General features: G+C 48.5%; 2 protein-coding genes across 2 annotated transcripts in view; one reads left to right on the top strand and one right to left on the bottom strand.

Moving 5' to 3' along the window:
* Window positions 1-4,590: 4,590 nt before the first annotated feature.
* Window positions 4,591-6,303, top strand: MIXL1 (Mix paired-like homeobox; the record flags this gene model as incomplete). Its single annotated transcript, XM_081114628.1, has 2 exons — window positions 4,591-4,995; window positions 6,022-6,303. 2 exons carry the CDS (start codon window positions 4,591-4,593, stop codon window positions 6,301-6,303), a joined length of 687 nt encoding a protein of 228 aa, XP_080970754.1.
* A 6,049-nt stretch (window positions 6,304-12,352) lies between these two features.
* The window catches only part of LIN9 (lin-9 DREAM MuvB core complex component), a 40,843-nt gene continuing 35,885 nt past the window's right edge, over window positions 12,353-17,310 (bottom strand). The window contains exons 10-12 of the mRNA XM_081114468.1: window positions 13,660-13,839; window positions 13,410-13,507; window positions 12,353-12,575 (exon numbers count right to left, since the gene is read on the bottom strand). Of these exons, the coding sequence (XP_080970594.1) occupies window positions 12,470-12,575; window positions 13,410-13,507; window positions 13,660-13,839 (384 nt within the window). The 3' untranslated portion in view covers window positions 12,353-12,469. The remainder of the gene's footprint in view (window positions 12,576-13,409; window positions 13,508-13,659; window positions 13,840-17,310) is intronic.

Here is a 17,310-nt window from a genome sequence, read left to right as displayed (position 1 = left end):
CCCCGCATGGCTCCCCCCTCCTCAGCCTGCCCCAGGCAACACTTCTTTTCTTTCAAGCTACTGCCTTCCTGTTGCATCTTTACTTACATGTACTGGCCTTTCCTCACTAGACCGGAAGCAGCTCTGAGGGTTGCCTTCTATTTTACCACGCCCTCCCATCGATCGAGTCTATTTCACAGACGTGCCTGACAGGCCACGTATAAATGCCGGCCCAAAGCAAACCCAGTGGCCAGCCAGTGCGCCCCGGGGTGGCCAGGGCAGCGGAAGCTCACTGGCTCTTCTGAAGTCGGGCACTGACTCGCTGCGGTAAACGCGCTTCAGCCCCACAGCTTCTCTGTTCGGGGAAAATAACTTGCAATCGTTGCTTGTTAAGAGATTGCCAAGGACTGGGCTCGTCCCATTGTCCAACTTGGGGTTCAGGTAGAGAAGAATTAACAAGTTGTTCATTGTACGCGTGCGGCAGGGTGACTGGGAAAGGAATCTAGACATGGCGTTTGGTGAAAAGCGCAGGACTTCACAGGTGTCTGTCACACCCACGAGGAGTGGAAATAATCCGAGTTTTGAGTGAGTGCACACATCAGAGCTGTGGGGCCCTGCCTTTCCTGGTGTTCTCTTTCGCCTCCAGAGAGGACACGTCCTGCGATTGCTAAACGTGCCCGCGTTTTCCACCCTGCCCGCCTATGGGATCCTTATTCCCAGGCTTATTCCCTGGGATTCCCAGGCTTACGTCTTGCTAGCTGCCTCTCATCAGTGATGGTCCCCGAGCACTGGGAGATCCATATCCGTGGCAGAGCAAATCTCCCTTTTTCAGATTCATTGCATTGCCTCCTCTGCTTCTGTTCTTAAAAATTGTTTCTTTTTCATTCAGATTTTATCATTTTTCTCTCTAATGTCCTTTTTTTAAAGGAATATATTTTCATTGATTTCAGAGAGGAAGGAAGAGGGAGAGAGAGGTAGAAGCATCAATGACGAGAGTCATGAACCAGCTGCCTCCTGCACACCCCACACTGGGGATCGAGCCCGAACCCTGGCATGTGCCCTGACCGGAAATCGAACCGTGACCTCCTGGTTCGTAGGTCGTCACTCAACCCCTGAGCCACGCTGGCCGGGCACTAATATCCGTTTTTGTTTTTTAAAGACCTGACTCCGAATCCCATATTGCATTTAGTCATCAAAAAACTAGGCTTTAAAAATGTACTTATAGCCCTGACCGGTTTGGCTCAGTGGATAGAGCGTCAGCCTGTGGACTGAAGGGTCCCAGGTTCGATTCCAGGCAAGGGCATGTACCTTGGTTGTGGGCACATCCCCAGTAGGGGGTGTGCAGGAGTCAGCTGATCGATGTTTCTCTCTCATCGATGTTTCTAACTCTCTATCCCTCTCCCTTCCTCTCTGTAAAAAATCAATAAAATATATATTTTTAAAATGTACTTATAACACTAACACATACATATGATTAAAAAATAATAACAAAGGAGCCTCAAAGGGAATAAGATAAAGAGTCTCTCTCAACCCTTCACTCGAATTCCAACCCTGGGTTTCCACTGTATCCTCTCCAAGGGTATTGTCAGGGACACACCATTAAAACTTCATTTTAAGCAACAGGAGAAGAGAGGGTGAAAGCCTGGGATCTGTTTCAACATAGAAGATTATAATGCCACACAGACTCCCAGGAGAAGTCATAAAAACATACTTGTTTAGTTCGTTTGGATAACTATTACGCCACAAAGGAAATGCTGGAATTTCTTTTTCTTTTTTTAAAAATATATTTTATTGGTTTTTTACAGAGAGGAAGGGAGAGGGATAGAGAGTGAGAAACATCGATGAGAGAGAAACATTGATCAGCTGCCTCCTGCACACCTCCTAGTGGGAATGTGCCCGCAACCAAGGCACATGCCCTTGACCAGAATTGAACCTGGGACCTTTGGGTCCGCAGGCTGACGCTCTATCCACTGAGCCAAACCAGTTAGGGCAGAAATGCTGGAATTTCTTATCACCAGTTTAAAAGACAGAGAAGAACTGTCGTTCAAACTTGGTGAGATTTTTTTGTCAGACCATCTCCAGTTTCCATGCATGGCCAGGTGCGTCCTCGTCTCTGCAGGTCCGCGTTCCTGGCCCACTCGGGGCCTCCCCAGTGAGCACAGCGGAGGGGTGAGACCTGGCCGGGGGCCTCGGGGATTCCCACCCAGGCCGGAGAACCCCGAGACCCTTGATCCGTGGCAGAGTTTCTGCGTTCCTGGGCCATCCCTGGTAGTTAAACCTCTGCTGGCAGCCAGCAGCCAAGAAACCTCTGGCTTCCTGGGGGTTGGCTTCCTGGTCCCCATCACTATAGCAACAGGTCTGCCTAGATCTGGCTTCATCACCACTGCCAGTGACTGGGAACCTAATGAGCCTGAATGACAACCCCACCCCCCACCCCCACCCCCAGACACCTTCTACCTGAGGTGACAGGGAACTCAGCAGTGGCTTTGGAGTCGTTGGGCCTGTCTAGATGGTGGATTGTCTCCTGGTCTGTGAAACTGGGACACTCACTCCACGCTCTCTAAAAAATCAATGGGAGCCCTGGCAGGTTGGCTCAGTGGATAGAGCATCGGCCTGCAGACTGAAGGGTCCCGGGTTCGATTCCAGCCAAGGACACATGCCTGCGTTGCAGGCTCCATCCCCAGTAGGGGGCGTGCAGGAGGCAGCCAATCCATGATTCTCTCTCTTCACTGATGTTTCTACCCCTCTCGCCCTCTCCCTTCCTCTCTGAAATCAATAAAGAAATATATTTTTTTAAAAAAATGGGAAAATATCAAGTGAGGATTGACAAGTAAATAAATAAATAAATTCACTGTAAAAAATTGGGGCAGAAATACCCAATTCACAGAAACACCCATAAAGCACAGCCCAGCTCAGGGACCCTTCAGAAACAGCTTGTGAGTTCATGAATGTCTGCCCTCCATCCCATCCACCTTCTGCCTAAATGCCCACAGTGACCAGGCGCAGGCATAAGGAAGAAAGGGAGGAGGGAGGGGAGGGGGAGGAACTGGCTGCCTCTCCGAGCCTCGGGACTGTGCAGGGGTCTGGGTCACAGCCCCGGACACCACACCCAGAGGAGGAAGCCCAGCAAGGAACTCATCCGAGCCTCGGGGCTGTGCAGGGGTCTGGGTCACAGCCCCGGACACCACACCCAGAGGAGGAAGCCCAGCAAGGAACTCATCCCGCAGCCCCAAGAATCCTTGCTGCTTCGGCAGCCGAGATGTCCTCTGGCTGCGGGGGAGGGGGGGGGGGGGGAACATCCGAGAGCTCTTCCTGAGGTTGCCCTGGAGCATTCTAGAAAAGATGGCAGCAGGACGGGGACCCGGACAGACCCTCCCAACAGAGCGCCCTGAGGGTCATGGGCCGTGAATGGTGCCGGGGAAATCAGGGCTCAGGTTCTGGGAACAAGAAGGGTGGCCTTCCCAGCTCCTCTCCCGGCCACGCGCCTCTCCTCCTCGCAGTGGGTGCAGCCACAGCTGACTCCGCAGCGCACAGGATGCGCCGGGTGCACGGATGCGCAGGGTGCACGGATGCGCGGGGTGCACGGATGAGCCCGGTGCACGGATGCGCCGGTGGGTGCGCGGATGCGCGGGGTGCACGGATGCGCCGGGTGCACGGATGAGCCTGGTGCACTGATGCGCCCGGTGCCCTGATGCGCCGGGTGCGCTGATGCGCCGGGCAGACACTCCGCAGACTCCAGGGAGAAGTGGGGCCCTGCCCTCTGAGCCTGGTAATCCAGGAGGGGACGCAGGCACACAGCCATGGCCATACTGCACATCAGGACAAGACGGGTCCTTCCAGGAGGCCCAGAGGGCAGAGGCAGGAGGAGCGGACCTCCTGGAGCCCTTCATCTTCCTTCCCCTGGACACGCCTTGAGCCTAACTGGGAGCCTCTGAAAGGCCACGTCTTGTGTTTGCTAAACGTGACCACGTCTTCCACCCTGCGCCCTAAGGGGTCCGTATTCCTAGGCCCACGCGGACATCCAGGCACAAGGGTCGCCCCCTCCCCAGGTGTCACTGCCCCTTCAGGCCCCTTATCTGCGCCCCTCCTCCTGGTCAGGATGTGGGGGAGGCTTGCGGGGGTCCGGGTCCGGCTGTTTGACCAGCCTTACGGGTCTAGCACGTAGCAGGGGGTAAACAGACGCCTTTGATGACGGGCGGGATGGCGGGCAGGCTCACCGCCGAGTCGGGAGAGAGAGGCCGGCCTGGCCCGGTGCCGAGCGGGGCCCGGACCGTGAGGGCGGGGCGCTCTGCCAGCTCCGGCCCTCGCTGACCCTCCCCGAGCAAACCTGCCCTGGATGTTGATTGCGGTGCAGGGGCCGGCGGGGCACCTGGACGGGGAGGGGCCGGGGGGCCTCCGGGCCCAAGTTCACGCCTCCCGCCCGCACCCCACGGCCGGCGGAAGCGATTACTCCCCGCCGGTGTCTGGCGGGGCCAGGGCGGGCTCACACCCCAAGGGCCGCGGCCTCCCTCCGTCCACCTTTGATCGCCCGGCACCCCGCCCCTCCTTCGGCCCAGGGGCCGTATAATTGCAGACCGTGCCCCTCGCGGTGGCACACGGGGTCGGGCAGCGATGGCCACAGCGGGGTCCCGCCAGCTCCCGTTCGGGGACAGCGCCGCGTTCCCCGCGTACCGGCCCACGCACCGCGGGACCCTCCCGCCGCATCCGGGCCCCGCCGCCGCCCTGCTCCCCGCGCGCCCCTCGGGGCCCGGCCCGGATCGCTCCGCCCCGGCCTCCTTCCCCGGCTTCCTGGGGCGGGGCCCCGGGCCCTCCGCGCCGGCCCCCGCGGGCCTGGGCCCGCCTGCGCCCCCCAAAGGCGCGGCCGCCCCGTCGGCGTCACAGCGCCGCAAGCGCACGGCGTTCAGCCCCGAGCAGCTGCGGCTCCTGGAGCTGGTCTTCCGCCGGACGGCGTACCCCGACATCCACCTGCGCGAGCGCCTCGCCGCGCTCACCCTGCTGCCCGAGTCCAGGATCCAGGTGAGCGGGCGGCGGCCGCGGGGCTGCGGGCGGGGGGCGCGGGGCTGGGGCCGTGGGGCTGTGGGGCAGGGAACGGGGGGCGCAGGGGTGCGGAGCTGCGGGCCTGGGGCGCGGGGCTGCGAGGCGGCGACGGGGGGCGCGGGGCTGCGGGGCGGCGGCTACGGGCTGGCGGCGGGGTCCCCAGGGCAGCACCCGCGGCCGCTCACTTACCGGATTGTCGGCAAGTGGCTCCCCTGGGCCTCCGCGTCCGGTTGTCATGGGGACAATATCGCGCCTACAGCGTCGGGCTGAGAGGCTGGAGGGAAAGGACGGGCGCGCACCCGAGACTCCGTGTCCAAGTGCTGAGGGTCACAGCGGGGCCCCTCCGAGGAGGCCGGCCGGTCCCTGAAATAGTGAGAAAGCCGGTCCGCACCTTTTCCTGGAGAAACAGGGCGACGCGCGCAGCCGGGTGCCCTGGTGGGAGAGGTGCGGGGGGCGGACTGACGCACACGTCACCGCTGGGCTCGGGCCCCTTTGCCCGCAGGTACTGGCCTGGAATTTCGGTGCAAAAAGATGTAGCATCTTGGGGTAAAGCTGGAAGCAGATGAGCTTATCACAGTTTGAAAGTTCTCGTCCAGGTGCACTTAGTGCGTAACGGAGGTGGAGTCCTGGCGGCTTGCGCTGCTGGCCTGGGGCCCCCGTCGGGGCGCGCGCGGCGGGAGGGGACGGGCCCGGACCCCGCGGGATCCAGCCTCTGCAGCGCCCGCCGCGCCCCGGCTTCCCGAGCGGCGCGCCTGCGGGATTTGCCGGGAGCAGCGGGAGCTTGAGGTCCGCCGAGCAACACGCGTCCTGGCGCATGTAAACGGGAGCACGCGCTCTCAGAACGCGCTGCTCTGCGCTGTGTGAACTCCCCCGCCGCTAGCACCGCGGGCTTCCCCCTCGGGCTCTCCTGCTGCCGGGTCCCCGTGGGGAGGGCGCGCGATCCCTGGGACGCGTGAGGAGCCCGCAGGAAGCCCGGCCCCGGACTCACCGCCTCTGCCCCTGCAGGTTTGGTTCCAGAACCGGCGCGCCAAGTCGCGGCGCCAGAGCGGGAAGTCCCGGCCTCCCGCAGCCCGCCCCGCGCTCCTCCCCGACCCCGCTGCTCTCGGAACCGGAGCCGGAGCGCCGTGTTTGAAGGCCCAGCCGCCTCTGCCGGTGGATGTGACCTGCCTGCCCTCGGACCCCAGTCCCCACGGCCAGAACGGCGAGACCTGCGCGCTCCCTGAGGACATGGCCACCAAGCTGGACTCCTGGGAGGAGCACATCCTCTCTGCCTTCGCGAGCTCTTGAGGAGCCCGGAGTTCAGGACACGCTCGGGGGAGCCGCGGCTCACAGCCCGGGAGGCACCAGGACCCTGTCCTTCCGGGCTTCCTGTTAAGGACACATCCGTGCTCATCTCGGTCCTGGTTTTGACAGCCATCTGTCACCTGTGGAGGCTCCGCCCCTTTGCCTCTGAAGCCCCGCCCAGGCCCAGGTTTTCTCTGAACCTTCTCCCCCCCCCCCCCCCCCCCGCGCACCTCCCCCCTCAGTTCTGGCTTCATTTCCATTTCCACCTGTACATTTTGTACATTTCCAAGTCTGCACGTTCCGTTCGGTCTCCGTCCCTGCTGACTCCTTGCCAGTCCTGTTCTTACTTTTAAAAATATATATATTTTATTGATTTTTTTACAGAGAGGAAGGGAGAGGGATAGAGTTAGAAACTTTGATGAGAGAGAAACATCGATCAGCTGCCTCCTGCACACACACACACACACACACACACACACACACACACCCAGGGATGTGCCCGCAACCAAGGTACATGCCCTTGGCCGGAACCGAAACTCGGACCTTTGAGTCCGCAGGCCGGCGCTCTATCCACTGAGCCACACCGGTTAGGGCTCAGTGTCTTCTTCACAGAACGCCTGCTGGACTCCGGTTCCCTTTCTGCTTGACAAGTGCCCTCCTCTCTGCTTCCTCCAAGGTTTATGCCTTAAACCCCGCCCACCTCCTTCCGTCCAGGTCCTCACCCTGACTTACTGCTCCTTATCCGGCCCAGCCTCTCCACCTCAGTGTAGCGCCCAGGACTGTGTCCAGGTTATTCCCAGAGCTCCCTGTGTCTCGGTTCTCAACTTCTAAAAAAACTACTCTCTTCAGGTGATGTGGGTCAATTGCAAAATGGGAGGACACTTTTGGACTACGGAACTGAAATACAGAGTTTTGTACGTGGTTTATTTATTTATTTTTTAAAATATATTTTATTGATTTCTTTTTTTCAGAGAGGAAGGGAGAGGGGTAGAGAGCTAGAAACATCGATCAGCTGCCTCCTGCACACCTCCCACTGGGGATGTGCCTGCAACCAAGGTACATGCCCTTGACCGGAATCGAACCTGGGACCTTTCAGTCCGCAGGTCAACGCTCCATCCACTGAGCCAAACCCATTAGGGCTTTGTGTGGTTTTTAAAATTGTTAAGACAACAAGTGTCAAATACTTTACAATTTGACAAACAGATCTCTGATTTTAAAAACTCAATGTACAGTTTTTTTTAAAAGTAAAGCTAAAAGTTGTTTAGAAAAAGCAAATTAATGCAAAATGGATAAGATTTAAACATTCTCAGAATCAAATTAAAATAACTGTAAAAAAAGTTAATTGACAACTCACATACCCAAAAGATAATAAAACCAAGTGTAAAAGTAAAATTAAAAAAAAATTTACTCTCTCTTTGCTACCCAATTATAAAAACCTCCCGTTCCCTCCCAGATGACTGCCACCCATAACCCACAGCGCAGTCACGCAGATCCTAGGGTCACCCGTCCACAAGTTACGCCGCCGTCTCAAAGACACTCCCTCCGTTTTTGGAACCAAACAAATACCTCTTTGGAAACCCTGGAGACCCCCTTCTTTCTGGAGTCTGAAACTTCCTGTAATCCGATTTTGTCCTGTTACTTCAATCACTTCAATAGTCATTACCCTTAGCACTTGTTACTGCACGTCTATGCAGCCTACTGGATTATTAAATGTCTTCCACAAATGTTTCATTGTCCTTCTATTGAAATGCATTCTGGCCTGTAGACAGGGTTTTGTTTCCAGTTGATCCGTATACATCATGTGACCATGGAAAGCATTTCTCAAAGAAAAACGTCTCTGCAAATGCAGTTTAAGCAGGAATCCCGTATCCGCAGGCCGCTGCGCCGAGAAATTCAACCTGGTTAAACACATACCTTCGGTTTGTTCAAAGTTTAATCACCTGAGTTTTTGGTCTCAGGAGATTTCTCTTTCCCAATTTATATATTAAGAATGTATGTAAATTACTGTTCCTAAGTTAGCCTGAGATTAATTATTGTTTTAATATTTTGAGGGTTTTCAAACTCTTGAGGGACAAAGGAAACCATATGAGGGAACCAGAGATGAGGTTTCTTTGTAATCGGCGCTTTGGAGGAAGCTAGAGAGAAGCCAGGGCCAGGGCCATGGCTGATGGTTACCCGAAGAGTCTGAGCTATGTGCCATGTCCCAGAGGTTTACAGGCCAGCTCCCTAATGTTCGCAGAGGTATTATCTAAACGGCTTGACTCTCCAGAGTACCAGACCCACTTTTTTTTTTAATATATTCTATTGATTTTTCACAGAGAGGAAGGGAGAGAGATAGAAGGTTAGAAACATTGATGAGAGAGAAACATCGATCAGCTGCCTCCTGCACATCTCCCACTGAGGATGTGCCCACAACCCAGGTACATGCCCTTGACCGGAATCGAACCCGGGACCTTTCAGTCCACAGGCCGACGCTCTATCCACTGAGCCAAACCGGTTTCAGCCCAGACCCACTATTAAGAGCAACAAGGAGATAGTTCAGGCTTTAGCAGACTTGACTTCTGAACCTAGAAACTATCTGAAACCACAAATGAGATGATCACATTAGCGATTATCATTGTAAGTGCCAGACAGTGTGCTCAGGGCCCATGGTGGGGTAGCCAGGGCTGAGAGCTCCCTTCACAGTGACTGGTAGACTTGTGACATGGCCAAATGAGATACATTCACTGAAAGACATAACACTTTAAACTTACAGTCCACCAAGGGTCACATTTAAAAGTAAACCTTGTCACAGATGGGTGCAGCCACTTGTGGAGAACAGTATGGAGTTTCCTCAAAAAAACTAAAAATGGAACTCCCATTTGACCCAGTGATCCCACTTCTAGGAATATATCCCAAGAGACCAGAAATACCAACCAGAAAGGACATACACACCCCTATGTTCATAGCAGCACAATTCACCATAGCTAAGATTTGGAAACAGCCTAAGTGCCCATCAGCAGATGAGTGGATTAAAAAGCTGTGGTACATCTACACGATGGAATACTACGCTGCGGTAAAAAAGAAGGAATTCTTACCATTTGCAACAGCATGGATGGAGCTGGAGAGCATTATGCTAAGTGAAATAAGCCAGTCAGAGAAAGAAAAATACCACATGATCACATTCATTTGTGGAATATAATGAACATAAACTGATGAACAAAAACAGATTCAGAGACAGAGAAGCATCGATCAGACCATCAAACCTCAGAGGGAAGGTAGGGGAGGGTGGAGGGAAGGGGGAGAGATCAACCAAAGGACTTGTATGCATGCATACAGGCCTAACCAATGGACACAGACACCAGGGGGGTGAGGTCATGATTGGGGGGGGGGGGGCAATGGGGAGATAAGGACACATATGTAATACCTTAATTAATAAAGAAAAAATAAAAATAAAAAAGTAAACCTTGTAATTAGCTTATTAATTGTATTATTTTATTTATATTGTTCTTTTCCCCAGGAAACAATTGAAAGAATTCTGTTACATTTTTAATTTTTAAAAATTGTGGGATCTTCTAGTCTGCACCTCTTTCAAACTCTTAAGAGATCCTATCTGTTAAATGTGCCACAGGCATTATATGTTTAGTCCTCACAATTGCCAAATAAGGTAGAGACTATTATTTTAGAGATCAAAAAACGTAAGTCGGTCACAACCACACAGCTAATAAGGGGCAGCCAGACTCAAACCTAAGACTAACTCAGTCCCCATTAATCCACGCTCAGACAATGCCTCCTATACTGGCCTGGCCTTTTTAATCTAGACTAGTGTTAACATCGTAGGTTTAAAGGGAAGCCCCTAATCAGGATTTCTGTATCTGATGACTGTCTCATCTTTCAAAGCCATCATCACGAAAACCCATACTTTCATTCCAGTGGCACTAACTTTGCCTAGAGCTCTTTTGAAACTCTTACTTGTTCATTCATCCCACAAATATTTGGTGCCTATGAACCGATGCCTCACTAGGGTCTGGAAATAAGTGATGAGAAAACCAGAAACAGTCCTTCCCCTCATTGAGCAAAGAAGGCAGCACGGACTCAAAAGAAATATCAAATTGCAAATGTGCTGGGAACAAAGGTCCATGAAGACCTGAGGGTGTGCTGCAGCCGCGGGAAGCTTCTGAGGTGATGCTGAAGGTGAGCTCTGCAGGCTGAGCGGTGACCCAGGTGGAGGAGCGGTAACACAGCCGGCCCTGCCTGCGCTGCCCCGCGGAGCAAGGTGTGGGATTGACAAGTGGGGAGGCGGGCCGGCCAGGCATGGCTTTGTAGGTCTCGTAAGAATTCTGCATTTGTCCTGGGCCCTAGGCCTTTAGATGGGGACATGACCACTTCTGCATGTTACACACATCGCTTCATGATGCTGCACCTGAGGGCTGCGTGAGCACTGACCTGTGCTGGGCTATATCTCCAGTGTGGGGCGTGCAGGAAGCAGCCAATCAATGATTCTCTCTTATCATTGTTTTTTCTCTCTTTCTCCCTCTCCCTTCCTCTCTAAAATCAATAAAAATAACTTTTTAATGTAGAAAATACTTACCTAATGCTAGGCAGAATACATTAAAATTGACCTTTCACTAGGTCTATAGTAAGCCAAGTAACTTACTTGCTTAGTGTTTTCCTGTGATTTACTCAGGGATGGAAAAAAACTCCTCCTTAAAATAATATTGGATGGTTTTGTTATTCAGAATGAGTTAGTAATTAATCTGTACTATTTCCCCTAAAAATAAAATAGAAATTGTAATTCCTTAAAACTTCTTAAACAGAAGGAATACTTATCAACTTATATTAATGAAAATGTAGACAATATTAATTTTCATAGATCAATTTATTTAGAATTACAAATATTAAGAATAAAAGATTTATGCTTTTCTTAATTAACATAACAGTTGAGCTAAATATAAACTCTGCACTAAAGTTCTGCAGTGGCACAGAATATGGAAGCATTTTTAAACTATACAAAAATTTAAAATGGAAAATAATCTTGTTTGGTTTTTTTATACATTAACATATAAAAAGCCTCATTTTATGAGACATTTAAAAGAATTAAAGCCACTTCTACAGCTATATCTTAAACTCCAAATCTGAAAACAATTTATTATATTTTGACTTTATAATATTCTATATTAAAACAAAGAGAATTCCAAATACACTTTTTACAAGATTAATATTTTAGGCAGGGTTTTCTTTAAAAAAACAAAACCACAACCAAATACAAACCTTTTCTCTGTATTTCACAGCACAGGTTATTATGTTTTCCTTATAAAATCTTTTTACTTTATAAATGGTATATTGTTGGATTTTAACCAATAATTTGGTCTAAAAGTTGTGCAAATAAACAAAAAATATGAAAATAGTGTGTTATCAGTCTTTTCTTTTTAAATAAATCTCATAACAATAGCACTTTTTGCCCTGAACTGACGGGGAAAGACATGCCAAATCCACTTGCTGAGATTCAGCATTTTGCCAGTAATGGTTTTTTTCCTGCTCCTTCATTTTCTTTCAACAGACAAACAACAAAGGTTTCTTTTATAAATTATGATAAATTAAAATATTTATTATTATAAAATGATCTACAGAACCATGTCACATGGCAAGTATATACTATATATACTAGTACAGTCTGTATTCCCATCTATATTCCAGTGCCTTCCTCACTCTAGGGCTTCCCATAGCTCATGATGTCCTTTGAAGACAGATGGTGATCGACTGAATGAACCAGAGTCGCCGTTTTCTAGACGCAGTTTCCGCACTGCCACACGTGTGCACAAAAGACCGTTGCTCCATTTCTCCACTACAGCTGTCTGCACGTGTAGGGTTGAATTCATGCACATTAAAAAATGGCCAATGTATTCCTCCATGAAATTATGTTCAGACATTTTCAGTTTAAAAACGACTTGCTAATTAACATATGTAATACAAGCAATGCTACTGCAGCTGAATAATAAAAGAAAAATAAATATACTGATGGTCAGCAATGCTGGCATAAGAAGCAGTACAGTATATTACAATGCCTTATTTGCAGACGTAAATTTCCCTTGTTTTCCAGCAGTCAGGTTATTTGGTCTTGGAAGCCTATATAAAGGGAAAGAACTTCTCCAAAACCATGTCCTACCAGGAGGGATAATTAAATCTTCTACTAGTCTCTGTTGGTGTTATTTTCTGCGAAGGCGTGTAAGTTCCCCATCTGGCTTAGGCCGCTCTGAATATGTGCAACGTGGATTTCTACATTATTCTGAAAGCAACTAAAGAAAGAAAAAATAGAGTTAACTGCTGTATTTCACAAAACTAAAAACAAGTTTTTAAAAAGGCAAATACCTAAGAATATTAGGAGATAGCTAAGATAAGGATTCCAGCCTTCACAGTAGCCCTAATTCTATGTCAGAACTAACTGAAGAAGGATGCTCGAGAGCAGCAAGGAGCCCAGGAGTGATGGAAACAGGATGCTCTCTCCACCTCTACGCTGAGCCTCCTGCTAAACCAGAACCGAGCCTGGCTGGCGTGGCTCAGTGGTTAAGCGTGGACCTATGAACCAGGTGGTCACAGTCCAATTCCCCCACTCTCCCTCCCTCTCAGAAATCAATAAAAATATTTTTTTTAAAAAAACTTGCCAAAACCGGTTTGGCTCAGTGGATAGAGCGTCGGCCTGCAGACTGAAAGGTCCCTGGTTCGATTCCGGTCAAGGGCATGTACCTGGGTTGCGGGCACATCCCCAGTGGGAAATGTGCAGGAGGCAGCTGATCGATGTTTCTCTCTCATCGATGTTTCTGACTCTATCTTTCTCCCTTCCTCTCTGTGAAAAATCAATAAAAAATATATTTAAAAAACTAAATATTATGTTTTCTGATTCCTTTATATAAAAATTCCATGTGAAAAAAAAAAATTCCATGTGAAAAAAAAATTCCATGTGAAGTTTCTATTCTATCAATAGACTGGATATAACTGAAAAGCTCTTTTACAATTTATTTAAAGGACACAAATTATGTAAGTACTTCACAAATATGCATAATTCTTAAAACTAAGTACTGGAAATCACTGAATTTAATATAAAAATGATTAGAGTACATCTAATGAATTACCTGATATTAGAAACATCTATTGTACTCTTGATATCATTCAATGAATCTGTAAGTGATTTGAATTCAAAGGAATTCAGGTCTCCTCCTTCTGCTAGACACTAAAAGGAAAAAATATTTCAAAATTTAATTTATAGTTCAACTACAGACTAAAAAATACCGATATAATCTATACATTATAATTTTTTTAGCAACAAATTAGCATAGTCCGTTTAGGTGTTGATATTAAGAAAACATTTTCTCTGAAATTTACCTTAATTTGTAATAAAATAGCTGTAAGTCTGGAGATGAGGTCTGTCAGGTTTTTATTTTCGACACAGGGCTGCCCTGCTGAGGAGTTCGCATGCCGAACGATTTCCTGTGCTTCCTCCTCACACCGCCGTCTCAGGTCTGTCGGCTGGTCTGCAGGCTGCAGCCCCTGGTCTGGAGCGAGCTGGACATGAGGATTGACAGGTCAGATGGACCTTCATGAAGCCGTGTCATTTGTGTGCTTGTGCCGTTTCAGATCTGATTTTCACAAACTAGCATTTATAACGAAAACGATGTGCACTCTGACCTTAGAAGTCTTGTTCTCCTATAACAGTTTCCTAAAGAAAATGAAACAGGCCCTAGCGGGTTTGGCTCAATGGATAGAGCGCCGGCCTGTGGACTGGGGGGTCCGGGGTTTGATTCCAGCCAAAGGCACATGCCTGGGTTGGGGGCTCAATCCCCAGTGGGGGGCATGCAGGAGGCAGCCGATCAATGATTCTCTCTTACTGATGTTTCTATCTCTCTCTGTCCCTCTCCCTTCCTCTCTAAAATCAATAAAATATATATATATATATATATATATATATATATATATATATATTTTTTTTTTTTTTTACATTCTAGATAACCTTTTACCCAGATTCACTGCTTATGGCTTATTGCATTTGACTTAACATTTGATCTCTCTGTTTGTGTATATATAATTCTTTTCCCTTATACTTTTTATCCCTAAATACTCATTATTTCCTAAATACAAGAATATTGTCTTACATAAGAATAGTGCAGTTGCCCTAGCCAGTTTGGCTCAGTGGATAGAGCATCCGCCTGCGGACTGAAGGGTCCTGGGTTCGATTCCGGTCAAGGGCACATGCTCGGTTGCAGGCTCAATCCCCAGTGAGGGCCGCCGTGCAGAAGGCAACCAATCAATGATTCCCTCTCATCATTGATGTTTCTCTCTCTTCCTCACCCTTCCTCTCTGAAATCAACAAAAAATGCTTTTTCAAAAAAGAACAGTCCAGTTATCACACTCAGGAAATTTAACATTGATATAATTCCATTTTCTAATAGTCCACATTCAGATTTCTTAATTGACTCAATGATGTCTTACACATGGCTGTTTTCCCTGAATGCATTTGGTTATCATGTCCCTTTAGATTCCTTTACTTCATGACCTTGATGTTTTTGAAGAGGACCCGCCAATTACTTTGTGTAACATCCCTCAGTGTGGTTTGTGTTTCCTCCTGACTACACTGAGGTTATGCAGTTTGGGCAGGAATACCACAGCGTGAGGCTGACTTCTCTGTGGATCATGACCAGGGGGCACCTAGTCCCATCACTGTGGTGTTATCTTTGATCACTTGCTTAAGGCAGTTAAGTGTCTGCAGATTCCCCAGAGTAAAGAACCTGCCCCTTAGTCATGAATAAGTATTTGAGAAGAGATATTGTGAGGCTTTGTAAAGATTATGTTCCTCATCAAACTTTTACCCACTAGTCTTAGCATCTATTGATGACTCATCTTTACCAAATATTACTATGAGAGTTGACAAATGGCGTCTTTCTCACTCTTATCATTCCTTCCACGTCTATTACTGATATTCTACTATTAAGAATTTTTCCTTAAGAAATAATTAATATTAGTGGACTCATGGATCTTATTTTATTCAATGGGTTATAACTTCTTACTATAATTACTTATGCTGAAGCTCAAATTGTCCCAGATTTGGCCAGTGGGGACCCTGTTGAGCTGGTCCCTTCTGACACGTCCCCATAATTCTGGGGCACATTGTACTTCCCTGGCACAGTAAGACGGTCCGGGCTCATCTTCTACACTCTCTTCCCCAGCTCTGGGTCAGTCTCCTTTCCAAGGAGCGCTGCTTCCTTTGTGGGAGAGCAGTGTTCAGACACGGAGATGCGGATGCGGGGTGTGCTCAGTGCGCTCAGGGTGTCCTGGCTCTAGGTTCTCTCAGCACACACCCACACGTACTTATACCCACGTTGTAAACATAAAATGAACCAGGAATTCATGCGATTCTTCCTAGTCTAGTCGCATGCCGAAGGGTTCGCTCTGGTCTCCCCTTCTCGGTAAGTCCTTTGTCCCACAGGGCGAGGCTTGGCTCCCATTATCCTCATATACGCACTGAACCGTTTGCTGAGTCCTAGGACAGAGTCTCAGCATTGCTAACCCTTCACCACCATGAGAGAAGCCCTATCAACCAGAGCTCAGTGCCGGGTTAACGTCTGGTTGACAAGATACTATGGTAAAGGCATGTGGACGCGTCTCCGCCCTTCAGTGTGCTCAGGCTGCTCCTCTGAACCAGTCAGGCTCCTTTGTTTGCATCGCACTTTACAGTTTGCCTGTATTTGCTCAGGAAACAAACACGGACAGAAATGTCACTCCTCCTCGCTCCTCCATCCCCACTCGGCTCCCAGGTGGGTTTCTGGTTCATCCTTCCAGGTGTTTTGGAAAAACTAAGCAGAGGCAAGTCTATTCTATTTCTGTGGATTTCTGCTCCCCAAAGGGGACCCACATCTTTTGGACCTTACTTTTTTCATTTACCACATCCTGGACACTCACTCCGTCAGCAGATAGAGAGCTTCTGGGTTCGTCCTCACAGCAGCAGAGCACCCCACTGTGCGGCTACACCATATTACTCAGCCAATCCCCTGTGTGTGGGCTTTAGGTTTTATCTAATATTTTGCAATTACCAGTATGCTGCAGTGAGTAGCCTAGTCCTCTAACACTTTGTAAAAAAATTCTCCATGGAAGTATATACATCACTACATGAAAGCTCACACATCATAAAGTATATGGACTAATGAATTTTCACAAATCAAACATGCCTGAGAAATCAGCATCTAGATTAAAAAACAGAACATTACTTCAGAGGCCCTCTAACGCCAACTTCCAGTGTAATGCTCTGAGGGTAACCACCATCCTGACTTCTAGCATCACAGACTAGCTTTTGAGCTTTACATACTGGTAAATGGAATCATGCATTATATATATTCTTTTGGGTCTGATTTTATCCGTTCAACATTATATTTGTGAGTTCATCCATGTGTTGCATGTAGTTGCGTTCATTCATTCTCATTGCTGAGAATATTCCATTGGATAATTTTATGACAGTTTATTAATGTATTCTAATATTAATGGGTATTTGGGTGATTGCTAATTTTTGGCTATAATGAACAGTGATGCTATGAACATTCTAGAGTATATCTTTTGGTAAATATCTGTTCACATATATATTAAGTATTGGTATGTACTTAGGAGTACAATTTCTTAGTCATTAGTGTTCTCTCTGACATGTTCTTATATTAAAATCAATATTATATTTCCACAAAAGTACTCTGAAAATTAAGTAATTTTACTTCATTAGAAAATGAGCCTATCACAAAGGGCCTTGTGTACCTATGAAATTATACAAAAAGACTGGTGGGTAACCCACTTCTGCATGTATCATCAGCTTTGTTATGTGTCTTTTTGGTGGTGGTGTTAATCCTCACCTGAGTATATTTTTTTTCATTAATTTTTAGAGAGAGTGGAAGGAAGGGAAGGAGGGGAAGAGAGAAAGAAACACTGATGTGCAAGAGACACATCGATTGGTTGCTTCCTGTAAACGCCCCGACCAGGGCCTGGGATCGAACCTGCAAC

The sequence above is a fragment of the Myotis nattereri genome (genome assembly GCF_964212035.1).
Source record: "Myotis nattereri genome assembly, chromosome: 20".
Lineage (NCBI taxonomy): Eukaryota > Metazoa > Chordata > Mammalia > Chiroptera > Vespertilionidae > Myotis > Myotis nattereri.
The sequence above is the reverse complement of the archived record's forward strand: the minus strand, read 5'-3'. Positions and strand labels throughout refer to the sequence as shown.